This window comes from Entelurus aequoreus, linkage group LG13, assembly GCF_033978785.1.
Source record: "Entelurus aequoreus isolate RoL-2023_Sb linkage group LG13, RoL_Eaeq_v1.1, whole genome shotgun sequence".
Lineage (NCBI taxonomy): Eukaryota > Metazoa > Chordata > Actinopteri > Syngnathiformes > Syngnathidae > Entelurus > Entelurus aequoreus.
In genome coordinates, this window is record NC_084743.1 from 3,616,169 (window position 1) to 3,633,668 (window position 17,500).

Consider the following 17,500-nt stretch of genomic DNA (forward strand, 5'->3'; position numbering starts at 1 on the left):
CTGTGTTGGTATTATTAACTTACAAATGCATTCTTTTTTGTATTGTTTCACTTTCACAAATTCCTCAGTAAATTACTCAAACGTCACCGTGGAGTTATTGAGTCTGTTTTGTTTGATCGGCCGTTTTACTGCCGTGTCACAGACACTGTTTGGAAACAGTTCAGGTATGTAAATAAACATTTCTGTGTAAATAACTCATTTCACAACGTATATAACTGCGACTTATAGTCCGGTGCGGCTAATAAATGGAAAATATTAATTTATTCTACAATTTAGTGTGTGTGGCTAATAGTAATAATAATAATAATAATAATAATAAATTTTTTGTAAAAAGCACTTTACATTGAGCAAACAACCCCAAAGCGCTACAGTGTATTAAAAAATAATAATAAAAAGGTAATAAAAATTTAAAAAAATAAAAACTAGAACAGCCTAATAGCTAGAACTAGTAGGCATATATCTAAAAAAAAAAAAGGCTTTTTTAAAAGCATCCACAGTCTGTGGTGCCCTCAGGTGGTCAGGGAGAGCGTTCCACAGACTGGGAGAGGCGGAACAGAAAGCCCGGTCTCCCATAGTTCGTAGCTTTGTCCTCGCAGGTTGGAGGAGGTTAGCCTGTCCGGAGCGGAAAATAAAATAAAAAATACAAATAAAAACTAGAACAGCCTAATAGCTAGAACTAGTATACATATATCTAAAAAAAAAAAAAAAAGACTTTTTTTAAAAATAAGAGTTTTTAAGCCTTTTTTAAAAGCATCCACAGTCTGTGGTGCCCTCAGGTGGTCAGGGAGAGCGTTCCACAGACTGGGAGCGGCGGAGCAGAAAGCCCGGTCTCCCATTCTTTGTAGCTTTGTCCTCAGAGCGAAATGAAAAATAAAAATAAAAATAAAAACTAGAACAGCCTTATAGTTAGAACTAGTATGCATATACTGTATCTAAAAAAAAAAAAAAAAAAAAAAAAGGCTTTTTTAAAAAGAAGGGTTTTTAAGCCTTTAAGCCTTTTTTAAAAGCATACACAGTCTGTGGTGCCCTCAGGTGGTCAGGGAGAGCGTTCCACAGACTGGGAGCGGCGGATATACTGTATTTCTCCAAGGTTTCTCATAGTCATTCACCGACGTCCCACTGGGGTGAGTTTTTCCTTGCCCGTATGTGGGCTCTGTACCGAGGATGTCGTTGTGGCTTGTACAGCCCTTTGAGACACTTGTGATTTAGGGCTATATAAATAAACATTGATTGATTGATTGATTGATTTTTAAAAAAAAAGGCTATTTTAAAAAGAAGGGTTTTTAAGCCTTTGAGCCTTTTTTAAAAGCATACACAGTCTGTGGTGCCCTCAGGTGGTCAGGGAGAGCGTTCCACAGACTGGGAGCGGCGGAGCAGAAAGCCCGGTCTCCCATTCTTCGTAGCTTTGTCCTCAGAGCAAAATAAAAAATAAAAATAAAAATAAAAATAAAAACTAGAACAGCCTAATAGTTAGAACTAGTATGCATATACTGTATCTAAAAAAAAAGAAAAAAAAAAGGCTTTTTTAAAAAGAAGGGTTTTTAAGCCTTTAAGCCTTTTTTTAAAAGCATACACAGTCTGTGGTGCCCTCAGGTGGTCAGGGAGAGCGTTCCACAGACTGGGAGCGGCGGGGCAGAAAGCCCGGTCTCCCATTCTTCGTAGCTTTGTCCTCGGAGCGAAATAAAAAATAAAAATAAAAATAAAAATACAAACTAGAACAGCCTAATAGCTAGAACTAGTATGCATATACTGTATTTAATTTTTTTTTTTTAAAAACGCTTTTTTAAAAAGAAGGGTTTTTAAGCCTTTAAGCCTTTTTTAAAAGCATACACAGTCTGTGGTGCCCTCAGGTGGTCAGGGAGAGCGTTCCACAGACTGGGAGCGGCGAAGCAGAAAGCCCGGTCTCCCATTCTTCGTAGCTTTTTCCTCGGAGCGAAATAAAAAATACAAATAAAAACAAAAATAAAAACTAGAACAGCCTAATAGCTATAACTAGTATGCATATACTGTATCTAAAAAAAAAAAAAAAAGGCTTTTTTAAAAAGAAGGGTTTTTAAGCTTTAGGCCTTTTTAAAAGCATACACAGTCTGTGGTGCCCTCAGGTGGTCAGGGAGAGCGTTCCACAGACTGGGAGCGGCGGAGCAGAAAGCCCGGTCTCCCATTCTTCGTAGCTTTGTCCTCGGAGCGAAATAAAAAATAAAAATACAAATAAAAACTAGAACAGCCTAATAGCTTGAACTAGTATGCATATATCTTAAAAAAAAATTAAAAAAATAAAAAAATAGGCTTTTTTAAAAAGAAGGGTTTTTAAGCCTTTAAGCCTTTTTTAAAAGCATACACAGTCTGTGGTGCCCTCAGGTGGTCAGGGAGAGCGTTCCACAGACTGGGAGCGGCGGAGCAGAAAGCCCGGTCTCCCATTCTTCGTAGCTTTGTCCTCGGAGCGAAATAAAAAATAAAAATACAAATAAAAACTAGAACAGCCTAATAGCTTGAACTAGTATGCATATATCTTAAAAAAAAAATTAAAAAAATAAAAAAATAGGCTTTTTTAAAAAGAAGGGTTTTTAAGCCTTTAAGCCTTTTGTAAAAGCATACACAGTCTGTGGTGCCCTCAGGTGGTCAGGGAGAGCGTTCCACAGACTGGGAGCGGCGGAGCAGAAAGCCCGGTCTCCCATTCTTCGTAGCTTTGTCCTCAGAGCAAAATAAAAAATAAAAATAAAAATAAAAATAAAAACTAGAACAGCCTAATAGCTAGAACCAGTATGCACATACTGTATCTAAAAATAAAAATAAAGGCTTTTTTAAAAAGAAGGGTTTTTAAGCCTTTGAGCCTTTTTTAAAAGCATACACAGTTTGTGGTGCCCTCAGGTGGTCAGGGAGAGCGTTCCACAGACTGGGAGCGGCGGAGCAGAAAGCCCGGTCTCCCATTCTTCGTAGCTTTGTCCTCGGAGCAAAATAAAAAATAAAAATAAAAATAAAAATAAAAACTAGAACAGCCTAATAGCTAGAACTAGTATGCATATACTGTATTTAAAAAAAAAAATTTTTTAAATGTTTTTTTAAAAACAAGGGTTTTTAAGCCTTTAAGCCTTTTTTAAAAGCATACACAGTCTGTGGTGCCCTCAGGTGGTCAGGGAGAGCGTTCCACAGACTGGGAGCGGCGGAGCAGAAAGCCCGGTCTCCCATTCTTCGTAGTTTTTTCCTCGGAGCAAAATAAAAAATAAAAATAAAAATAAAAATAAAAACTAGAACAGCCTAATAGCTATAACTAGTATGCATATACTGTATCTAAAAAAAAAAAAAAAAAGGCTTTTTTAAAAAGAAGGGTTTTTAAGCTTTAAGCCTTTTTAAAAGCATACACAGTCTGTGGTGCCCTCAGGTGGTCAGGGAGAGCGTTCCACAGACTGGGAGCGGCGGAGCAGAAAGCCCGGTCTCCCATTCTTCGTAGCTTTGTCCTCGGAGCGAAATAAAAAATAAAAATAAAAATAAAAACTAGAACAGCCTAATAGCTATAACTAGTATGCATATACTGTATTTTTTTTTTTAAATGATTTTTTAAAAAGAAGGGTTTTTAAGCCTTTAAGCCTTTTTTAAAAGCATACACAGTCTGTGGTGCCCTCAGGTGGTCAGGGAGAGCGTTCCACAGACTGGGAGCGGCGGAGCAGAAAGCCCGGTCTCCCATTCTTCGTAGCTTTGTCCTCGGAGCAAAATGAAAAATTAAAATAAAAACTAGAACAGCCTAATGGCTAGAACTAGTATGCATATATCTAAAAAAAAAAAAAAAAAAAAAAAATTGAAGTTGTATATATTTTTCTTTCTCTGTGAATAACAAAAATATTTACTAACAAGTGCATTCAATTTGTGTTTTTTAAAACCATGAAATATGTCAAATATAATTAATACAATTATTCTTACAGTGTGAATAAATCATTACTGTAAAAGCCCCAAATTGATATTAGACTGATGAATATATATGCAAAGTGTATATAGAGTATATAGAGTATATATATATATATATATATATATATATATATATATATATATATATATATATATATATATATATATAAGCAGCATTTCTCTCATTGTGTCTGTGCTGCCTTGCTCCGTGCCCCCATCATTCCCTTGTCACGCTACTTTTTCATTTCAAGCCTGACTGCCGAGACCTCCGCCTCCACCTCCACCTCCACCTCCACCTCATTGGCGGCTGGCTAAGAAAAAGGGAGCCGTGAAGAGGAACCGACGGAGGGTTTAGGGCTGACACGGGCTCTGTATGAAAGAACTGATATCTGGGACCACGTGAGAGAAATAGTCAAAGTGTAATTAGAGAAGCAAGTGTCGTACTGCAGGGGGGGGGTCCATACTTTTACCCCCCGCCGCACATTGGAAGGTGAAAGCATGAGGGGGTAAGTGTTGATATTATTTGTTATTTTCTAAAGTAATTACTCAATTTTGGTAAAAGCACCGTCCACCGGACCATGCACGCATATGAGGGGCCGTTAGGGACATTATTCAGAATTACCTCTCACATACACTACTGAAACACTCTTATACACACTACTGAAACACTCTTATACACACTACTGAAACACTCTTATACACACAACTGAAACACTCTTATACACACTACTGAAACACTCTTATACACACTACTGAAACACTATTATACACACTACTGAAACACTCTTATACACACTACTGAAACACTATTATACACACTACTGAAACACTCTTATACACACTACTGAAACACTCTTATACACACTACTGAAACACTCTTATACACACTACTGAAACACTATTATACACACTACTGAAACACTCTTATACACACTACTGAAACACTCTTATACACACTACTGAAACACTCTTATACACACTACTGAAACACTATTATACACACTACTGAAACACTCTTATACACACTACTGAAACACTCTTATACACACTACTGAAACACTCTTATACACACTACTGAAACACTATTATACACACTACTGAAACACTCTTATACACACTACTGAAACACTCTTATACACACTACTGAAACACTCTTATACACACTACTGAAACACTCTTATACACACTACTGAAACACTCTAATACACACTACTGAAACACTCTTATACACACTACTGAAACACTCTTATACACACTACTGAAACACTCTTACACACACTACTGAAACACTCTTATACACACTACTGAAACACTCTTATACACACTACTGAAACACTCTAATACACACTACTGAAACACTCTTATACACACTACTGAAACACTCTTATACACACTACTGAAACACTCTTATACACACTACTGAAACACTCTTATACACACTACTGAAACACTATTATACACACTACTGAAACACTCTTATACACACTACTGAAACACTCTTATACACACTACTGAAACACTCTTATACACACTACTGAAACACTATTATACACACTACTGAAACACTCTTATACACACTACTGAAACACTCTTATACACACTACTGAAACACTCTTATACACACTACTGAAACACTCTTATACACACTACTGAAACACTCTAATACACACTACTGAAACACTCTTATACACACTACTGAAACACTCTTATACACACTACTGAAACACTCTTACACACACTACTGAAACACTCTTATACACACTACTGAAACACTCTTATACACACTACTGAAACACTCTAATACACACTACTGAAACACTCTTATACACACTACTGAAACACTCTTATACACACTACTGAAACACTCTTATACACACTACTGAAACACTCTTATACACACTACTGAAACACTCTAATACACACTACTGAAACACTCTTATACACACTACTGAAACACTCTTATACACACTACTGAAACACTCTTATACACACTACTGAAACACTCTTACACACACTACTGAAACACTCCTACACACACTACTGAAACACTCTTATACACACTACTGAAACACTCTTATACACACTACTGAAACACTCTTATACACACTACTGAAACACTCTTATACACACTACTGAAACACTCTAATACACACTACTGAAACACTCTTATACACACTACTGAAACACTCTTATACACACTACTGAAACACTCTTATACACACTACTGAAACACTCTTATACACACTACTGAAACACTCTTACACACACTACTGAAACACTCTTACACACACTACTGAAACACTCTTATACACACTACTGAAACACTCTTATACACACTACTGAAACACTCTTATACACACTACTGAAACACTCTTATACACACTACTGAAACACTCTTATACACACTACAGAAACACTCTTATACACACTACTGAAACACTCTTACACACACTACTGAAACACTCTTATACACACTACTGAAACACTCTTACACACACTACTGAAACACTCTTATACACACTACTGAAACACTCTTATACACACTACTGAAACACTCTAATACACACTACTGAAACACTCTTATACACACTACTGAAACACTCTTATACACACTACTGAAACACTCTTATACACACTACTGAAACACTCTTACACACACTACTGAAACACTCTTACACACACTACTGAAACACTCTTATACACACTACTGAAACACTCTTATACACACTACTGAAACACTCTTATACACACTACTGAAACACTCTTATACACACTACTGAAACACTCTAATACACACTACTGAAACACTCTTATACACACTACTGAAACACTCTTATACACACTACTGAAACACTCTTATACACACTACTGAAACACTCTTATACAAACTACTGAAACACTCTTACACACACTACTGAAACACTCTTACACACACTACTGAAACACTCTTATACACACTACTGAAACACTCTTATACACACTACTGAAAGACTCTTATACACACTACTGAAACACTCTTATACACACTACTGAAACACTCTTATACACACTACTGAAACACTCTTACACACACTACTGAAACACTCTTATACACACTACTGAAACACTGTTATACACACTACTGAAACACTGTTATACACACTACTGAAACACTCTTATACACACTACTGAAACACTCTTATACACACTACTGAAACACTCTTATACACACTACTGAAACACTCTTATACACACTACTGAAACACTCTTATACACACTACTGAAACACTCTAATACACACTACTGAAACACTCTTATACACACTACTGAAACACTCTTATACACACTACTGAAACACTCTTATACACACTACTGAAACACTCACATACACTACTGAAACACTCTTATACACACTACTGAAACACTCTTATACACACTACTGAAATGCTCTCACATAAACAACTGAAATGTGTTTCACACGCACACACTACTGAAACACTCTTATACACACTACTGAAACACTCTTATATACACTACTGAAACACTCTTATACACACTACTGAAACACTCTTATACACACTACTGAAACACTCTTACACACACTACTGAAACACTCTTACACACACTACTGAAACACTCTTATACACACTACTGAAACACTCTTATACACACTACTGAAACACTCTTATACACACTACTGAAACACTCTTATACACACTACTGAAACACTCTAATACACACTACTGAAACACTCTTATACACACTACTGAAACACTCTTATACACACTACTGAAACACTCTTATACACACTACTGAAACACTCTTATACAAACTACTGAAACACTCTTACACACACTACTGAAACACTCTTACACACACTACTGAAACACTCTTATACACACTACTGAAACACTCTTATACACACTACTGAAAGACTCTTATACACACTACTGAAACACTCTTATACACACTACTGAAACACTCTTATACACACTACTGAAACACTCTTACACACACTACTGAAACACTCTTATACACACTACTGAAACACTGTTATACACACTACTGAAACACTGTTATACACACTACTGAAACACTCTTATACACACTACTGAAACACTCTTATACACACTACTGAAACACTCTTATACACACTACTGAAACACTCTTATACACACTACTGAAACACTCTAATACACACTACTGAAACACTCTTATACACACTACTGAAACACTCTTATACACACTACTGAAACACTCTTATACACACTACTGAAACACTCACATACACTACTGAAACACTCTTATACACACTACTGAAACACTCTTATACACACTACTGAAATGCTCTCACATAAACAACTGAAATGTGTTTCACACGCACACACTACTGAAACACTCTTATACACACTACTGAAACACTCTTATATACACTACTGAAACACTCTTATACACACTACTGAAACACTCTTATACACACTACTGAAACACTCTTATACACACTACTGAAACACTCTTATACACACTACTGAAACACTCTTATACACAGTACTGAAACACTCTTATACACACTACTGAAACACTCTTATACACACTACTGACACACTCTTACACACACAACTGAAACACTCTTATACACACTACTGAAACACTCTTATACACACTACTGAAACACTCTTATACACACTACTGAAACACTTACACACACTACTGAAACACTCTTATACACACTACTGAAACACTCTTACACACACTACTGAAACACTGTTATACACACTACTGAAACACTTTTATACACACTACTGAAACACTCTTATACACACTACTGAAACACTCTTATACACACTACTGAAAAACTCTTATACACACTACTGAAACACTCTTATACACACTACTGAAACACTCTTATACACACTACTGAAACACTCTTATACACTCTACTGAAACACTCTTATACACACTACTGAAACACTCTTATACACACTACTGAAATGCTCTCACATAAACAACTGACATGTGTTTCTCTCACACACACTACTGAAACACTCTTATACACACTACTGAAATGCTCTCACACAAACAATTGAAATGTGTTTCTCTCAGACACAACTACTGAAACACTCTTATACACACTACTGAAACACTCTTATACACACTACTGAAACACTCTTATACACACTACTGAAACACTCTTATACACACTACTGAAACACTCTTATACACACTACTGAAACACTCTTATACACACTACTGACACACTCTTACACACACAACTGAAACACTCTTATACACACTACTGAAACACTCTTATACACACTACTGAAACACTCTTATACACACTACTGAAACACTTACACACACTACTGAAACACTCTTATACACACTACTGAAACACTCTTACACACACTACTGAAACACTGTTATACACACTACTGAAACACTTTTATACACACTACTGAAACACTCTTATACACACTACTGAAACACTCTTATACACACTACTGAAAAACTCTTATACACACTACTGAAACACTCTTATACACACTACTGAAACACTCTTATACACACTACTGAAACACTCTTATACACTCTACTGAAACACTCTTATACACACTACTGAAACACTCTTATACACACTACTGAAATGCTCTCACATAAACAACTGACATGTGTTTCTCTCACACACACTACTGAAACACTCTTATACACACTACTGAAATGCTCTCACACAAACAATTGAAATGTGTTTCTCTCAGACACAACTACTGAAACACTCTTATACACACTACTGAAACACTCTTATACACACTACTGAAACACTCTTATACACACTACTGAAACACTCTTATACACACTACTGAAACACTCTTATACACACTACTGAAACACTCTTATACACACTACTGACACACTCTTACACACACAACTGAAACACTCTTATACACACTACTGAAACACTCTTATACACACTACTGAAACACTCTTATACACACTACTGAAACACTTACACACACTACTGAAACACTCTTATACACACTACTGAAACACTCTTACACACACTACTGAAACACTGTTATACACACTACTGAAACACTTTTATACACACTACTGAAACACTCTTATACACACTACTGAAACACTCTTATACACACTACTGAAAAACTCTTATACACACTACTGAAACACTCTTATACACACTACTGAAACACTCTTATACACACTACTGAAACACTCTTATACACTCTACTGAAACACTCTTATACACACTACTGAAACACTCTTATACACACTACTGAAATGCTCTCACATAAACAACTGACATGTGTTTCTCTCACACACACTACTGAAACACTCTTATACACACTACTGAAATGCTCTCACACAAACAATTGAAATGTGTTTCTCTCAGACACAACTACTGAAACACTCTTATACACACTACTGAAACACTCTTATACACACTACTGAAATGCTCTCACATAAACAACTGAAATGTTTTTCTCTCACACACACTACTGAAATGTTCTCACATAAACAACTGAAATGTTTTTCTCTCACACACACTACTGAAATGCTCTCACATAAACAACTGTAATGTTTTTCTCTCACATACACTACTGAAACACTCTTATACACACTACTGAAACACTCTTATACACACTACTGAAATGCTCTCACATAAACAACTGAAATGTGTTTCACACGCACACACTACTGAAACACTCTTATACACACTACTGAAACACTCTTATACACACTACTGAAACACTCTTATACACACTACTGAAACACTCTTATACACACTACTGAAACACTCTTATACACAGTACTGAAACACTCTTATACACACTACTGAAACACTCTTATACACACTACTGACACACTCTTACACACACAACTGAAACACTCTTATACACACTACTGAAACACTCTTATACACACTACTGAAACACTCTTATACACACTACTGAAACACTTACACACACTACTGAAACACTCTTATACACACTACTGAAACACTCTTACACACACTACTGAAACACTGTTATACACACTACTGAAACACTTTTATACACACTACTGAAACACTCTTATACACACTACTGAAACACTCTTATACACACTACTGAAAAACTCTTATACACACTACTGAAACACTCTTATACACACTACTGAAACACTCTTATACACACTACTGAAACACTCTTATACACTCTACTGAAACACTCTTATACACACTACTGAAACACTCTTATACACACTACTGAAATGCTCTCACATAAACAACTGACATGTGTTTCTCTCACACACACTACTGAAACACTCTTATACACACTACTGAAATGCTCTCACACAAACAATTGAAATGTGTTTCTCTCAGACACAACTACTGAAACACTCTTATACACACTACTGAAACACTCTTATACACACTACTGAAACACTCTTATACACACTACTGAAACACTCTTATACACACTACTGAAACACTCTTATACACACTACTGAAACACTCTTATACACACTACTGACACACTCTTACACACACAACTGAAACACTCTTATACACACTACTGAAACACTCTTATACACACTACTGAAACACTCTTATACACACTACTGAAACACTTACACACACTACTGAAACACTCTTATACACACTACTGAAACACTCTTACACACACTACTGAAACACTGTTATACACACTACTGAAACACTTTTATACACACTACTGAAACACTCTTATACACACTACTGAAACACTCTTATACACACTACTGAAAAACTCTTATACACACTACTGAAACACTCTTATACACACTACTGAAACACTCTTATACACACTACTGAAACACTCTTCTACACTCTACTGAAACACTCTTATACACACTACTGAAACACTCTTATACACACTACTGAAATGCTCTCACATAAACAACTGACATGTGTTTCTCTCACACACACTACTGAAACACTCTTATACACACTACTGAAATGCTCTCACACAAACAATTGAAATGTGTTTCTCTCAGACACAACTACTGAAACACTCTTATACACACTACTGAAACACTCTTATACACACTACTGAAATGCTCTCACATAAACAACTGAAATGTTTTTCTCTCACACACACTACTGAAATGCTCTCACATAAACAACTGTAATGTTTTTCTCTCACACACACTACTGAAACACTCTTATACACACTACTGAAACACTCTTATACACACTACTGAAATGTTCTCACAAACAACTGTAATGTTTTTCTCGCACACACACTACTGAAACACTCTTATACACACTACTGAAATGCTCTCACATGAACAACTGAAATGTTTTTCGCTCACACACACTACTGAAACACTCTTATACACACTACTGAAACACTTTTATACACACTACTGAAACACTCTTATACACACTACTGAAACACTCTTATACACACTACTGAAAAACTCTTATACACACTACTGAAACACTCTTATACACACTACTGAAACACTCTTATACACACTACTGAAACACTCTTATACACTCTACTGAAACACTCTTATACACACTACTGAAACACTCTTATACACACTACTGAAATGCTCTCACATAAACAACTGACATGTGTTTCTCTCACACACACTACTGAAACACTCTTATACACACTACTGAAATGCTCTCACACAAACAATTGAAATGTGTTTCTCTCAGACACAACTACTGAAACACTCTTATACACACTACTGAAACACTCTTATACACACTACTGAAATGCTCTCACATAAACAACTGAAATGTTTTTCTCTCACACACACTACTGAAATGCTCTCACATAAACAACTGAAATGTTTTTCTCTCACACACACTACTGAAATGCTCTCACATAAACAACTGTAATGTTTTTCTCTCACACACACTACTGAAACACTCTTATACACACTACTGAAACACTCTTATACACACTACTGAAATGTTCTCACAAACAACTGTAATGTTTTTCTCGCACACACACTACTGAAACACTCTTATACACACTACTGAAATGCTCTCACATGAACAACTGAAATGTTTTTCGCTCACACACACTACTGAAACACTCTTATACACACTACTGAAACACTCTTATACACACTACTGAAACACTCTTATACACACTACTGAAACACTCTTATACACACTACTGAAACACTCTCACATAAACTACTGAAATGCTCTCACATACACTACTGAAATGCTCTCACGTACGCTACTGAAATGCTCTCACATACACTACTGAAATGCTCTCACATACACTACTGAAATGCTCTCACGTACGCTACTGAAATGCTCTCACATACACTACTGAAATGCTCTCACGTACGCTACTGAAATGCTCTCACATACACTACTGAAATGCTCTCACATACACTACTGAAATGCTCTCACGTACGCTACTGAAATGCTCTCACATACACTACTGAAATGCTCTCACGTACGCTACTGAAATGCTCTCACATACACTACTGAAATGCTCTCACGTACACTACTGAAATGCTCTCACGTACACTACTGAAATGCTCTCACGTACACTACTGAAATGGTCTCATGTACACTACTGAAATGCTCTCACATACACTACTGAAATGCTCTCACATACACTACTGAAATGCTCTCACATACACTACTGAAAAGCTCTCACATACACTACTGAAATGCTCTCACGTACACTACTGAAATGCTCTCACATACACTCCCGAAATGCTCTCACATACACTACTGAAAAGCTCTCACATACACTACTGAAATGCTCTCACGTACACTACTGAAATGCTCTCACATAAACAACTAAAATGCTCTCATATTAAACAACTAAAATGTTTTTCTCTCTCACACACACACACACACACACACACACACACACACACACACACACACACACACACACACACACACACACACACACACACACACACACACACACACACACACACACACACACACACACACACACACACGGTCCGGCCAATCACTACCAGCAGCTGTGCCTCCCAGGGAGTTCTGACCTACCATTCTGACAGAACCACACAGGAGCGGCACCAGGACAAGAAGGAAACAAAAGAAGGACAGAACCAGAGGTATATAAAAAAAACAACAACAGTCAATCAAAATGCTGCAAACAGGTGACACAGGTTGGAGCCAGCATGAACAACACGTACACAACATGTCGCTGCACAGGCACACACTCAGTGAGTCTGCAGGGAAACACAAACATGCACACCAGAAAGGTGGAAACTACTTTTAGAAATTGCATACATCTTTGAAATGACCCCAAGCCAAAGCCCGGGAAATGAAGTGCTGGGAAAGAAACTGGTCTACTTTACAAATGACTGCTTGTATGTTTTGGGCGATTATTAAACAACGTATAAATTAATTGTTTGGACCGTATCTCCGGGATGTTTTGTATCATGAGAGGAGAGCTGGGTAGAATAATGGATTCCATGTCCTTTGTTCATAAAAGAAGCAAACTTCATGAATGTTTTTTCTGAGCCATGACATGATGTTCTTTACATGTGTACGTACACTTTTGACCACCACTGTATCTGCGGCTTATATATGGAACATTTTTTATTTTGCTTGTAAAATGTAACAGGAATATAAAAGACCTACTTTCTCCAGGAGGGGCAGCCATGCTGTGACCAGATGGAGGTTCTTCAAGCAGAGCCATTCTCCGTTTCTGGAACATTCTCTGAGCGAGGCCAAGGCCACGTCCGCCTGTCCCTGACCCATGGAGATCTGAGCAGACGAGAGGAGGACACTCAAACAAAGACCATCATCCCAACAACGAGCGGCTCTACCTCGTGGTACTGGTTCCGACCCACGGTGTCCACGGCCAGCTCCGCCAGCTCCTGGGAGGGGTCGGCCCCGGGCGAGGTGATGATGAGCACGGGTTCCAGCTCCAGGGTCTCAGCGTGCAGACGCCGCAGGTTCAGAGGCGGAGGCGAGAGCTCGCTCATGCCTGAAGACAAAAGGAACACAAAATAAATCCGATTTATTTATTTAAAGAGATGTTTTATTAATTAAGACACGGGCCAAGTTGCCGGTACCAACATGTATTTTGGTACTTTTCAAAACAAAGGCGACCACAAAAAATTGCATTATTGGCTTTATATTAACAACAAATGCATGATGTATTGAACATATTTTTTTTTAATTGCAATCAAATAATAATTTATGCATGAAATAGGATGTTGAACATACTAAGACAACTTGTCTTTTAGTAGTAAGTAAATAAACAAAGGCTCCTCATTTGTATTCAGTAACATATTGTGTCATTTATCAGTCTTTTATTTTGTCAAAATGATTCATCTACTTGTTCATTTCCTGTTATTATCTGCTTATTTCCTGTTTTAACATGTTCCATCTACACTTCTGTACAAATGTAATAATCACTTATTAAACGTACATGTTTTTATTGCAATCAAATAATAATTTATGCATGAAATAGGATGTTGAACATACTAAGACAACTTGTCTTTTAGTAGTAAGTAAATAAACAAAGGCTCCTAATTTGTATTCAGTAACATATTGTGTCATTTATCAGTCTTTTATTTTGTCAAAATTATTAATTTACTTGTTCATTTCCTGTTATTAACTGCTTATTTCCTGTTTTAACATGTTCTATCTACACCTTTGTACAAATGTAATAATCACGTCTGTACAAATGTAATAATCACTTATTCTTCTGTTTGTCATCGTGCCTTATTTTGACAATCTTGGTCATTTTCTGGGTGTAGTTATAGTTTCTTGTCTTGCGCTCTTATTTTGTGGTTTTTCACTTCCCGTTTTCCCCCTTTTCCTGCAGCAACTTCACCCCTGCCTTCGAGCACTTTCCCCCTTCACCTGTTTTTTTGTGTTTGCAATTAGCATTACTTTGTGGACGCCGTCTGCTCCTCATTACTTGTAAGTCAGGGGTGTCCAAAGTGGAATGAGGTGAAATCTAACGAGAAAAAGTTGCAATGTTGACACAAAAGCTGCCATGCAGGATGTTTTTTTTTTCTTTTGTCTTTCTTCATTTTTCTTTTTTTGCCATTGCTCAAAAAATAATAATAATGACAAAAAATCCATGTTGTAATGAATTATTTTCAGGGCTCCAATTACTTCAAATATTTCACTTTAAAATGTTTTATGTGGTAAATATTGCATATATTGTGTAGTAGCCATATAAAAACATCAAAGTTTTCTTTGACAAAAGCGCATAAAACAAACAAAATAATAGTTCCAGCACAAAATGGACGGACATATCTGAAGTTGATCTCGTAACTTAAGTGTTGAAAGTAAAAGAAAAACCTAATAAAAATGTATCACTTTATGAGTGGGGCACCTTTTGGATCCCAAATATATTTAGTTTATTTATCTTTTCACTGTGATTACTCAAAAATATTAAATAATTAAAATCAATGGTGTCCTGCATTATTGATCATTTAGCGCTCTAATTACTAAATACTGCATATTTCAGTTTTACTATAAAAATTTAAAAAACTAAGTTGTTTTTGACAGAAAAGCCATAAAACATTTTTTTTTAAATTTGTATTACTTTATATCAACTTGTAGTTGATATAGAGATTTACTGTAAGCGTTAAATAATTTAAAAAATAATAATAATTAGGGATGTCCGATAATGGCTTTTTGCCGATATCCGATATTCCGATATTGTCCAACTCTTTAATTACCGATACCAACCGATACCGATATATACAGTCGTGGAATTAACACATTATTATGCCTAATTTGGACAACCAGGTATGGTGAAGATAAAGTTGTTGTTTTTTTTAAATAAAATAAAATAAGATAAATAAATTAAAAACATTTTCTTGAATACAAAAGAAAGTACAACAATATAAAAACAGTTATATAGAAACTAGTAATGAATGAAAATGACTAAAATTAACTGTTAAAGGTTAGTACTATTAGTGGAGCAGCAGCACGCACAATCATGTGTGCTTACGGACTGTATCCCTTGCAGACTGTATTGATATATATTGATATATAATGTAGGAAGCAGAATATTAATAACAGAAAGAAACAACCCTTTTGTGTGAATGAGTGTAAATGGGGGAGGGAGGTTTTTTTGGGTTGGTGCACTAATTGTAAGTGTATCTTGTGTTTTTTATGTTGATTTAATTAAAAAAAAAAAAAAAAACGATACCGATAATAAAAAAACCGATACCGATAATTTACGATATTACATTTTAAAGCATTTATCGGCCATCGCTAATAATAATCTGACTTATTTTTAACATTTTAATGACTGAGACCCTTTATGGTCCCCGGGACCCCTAAAGGTAAAATAAATTTTAAAAAATGCATATATTTTGTTATGGTTTGAAAATGAAAAATATCAAAATGGCCCCCGCATGCATGAATTTTTCCGTGTGCGGCCCTCAGTGGAAAAAGTTTGGACACCCCCGTTGTAAGAGTTTTTGCTGTGTTCCAGCATTTTGTTTTGTTTCCCTCCTAGCACCCTTTTGTGTGAATGAGTGTAAATGGGGGAGGGAGTTTTTTTTGGGTTGGTGCACTAATTGTAAGTGTATCTTGTGTTTTTTATGTTGATTTAATAAAAAAATTTAAAAAAAAAAACACCAAAAA

The 17,500-nt window shown here is 36.2% G+C and overlaps 1 protein-coding gene across 5 annotated transcripts in view; it reads right to left on the bottom strand.

Moving 5' to 3' along the window:
• Positions 1 to 17,500, bottom strand: part of dync2h1 (dynein cytoplasmic 2 heavy chain 1) — a 303,505-nt gene that overhangs the window by 54,775 nt on the left and 231,230 nt on the right. For all 5 annotated transcript variants that reach the window (XM_062067256.1, XM_062067259.1, XM_062067258.1 and 2 more), the window contains 2 exons: positions 14,710 to 14,870; positions 14,522 to 14,647 (listed from right to left, as the gene is read on the bottom strand). In XM_062067256.1, coding sequence (XP_061923240.1) covers positions 14,522 to 14,647; positions 14,710 to 14,870 — 287 coding nt within the window. The remainder of the gene's footprint in view (positions 1 to 14,521; positions 14,648 to 14,709; positions 14,871 to 17,500) is intronic.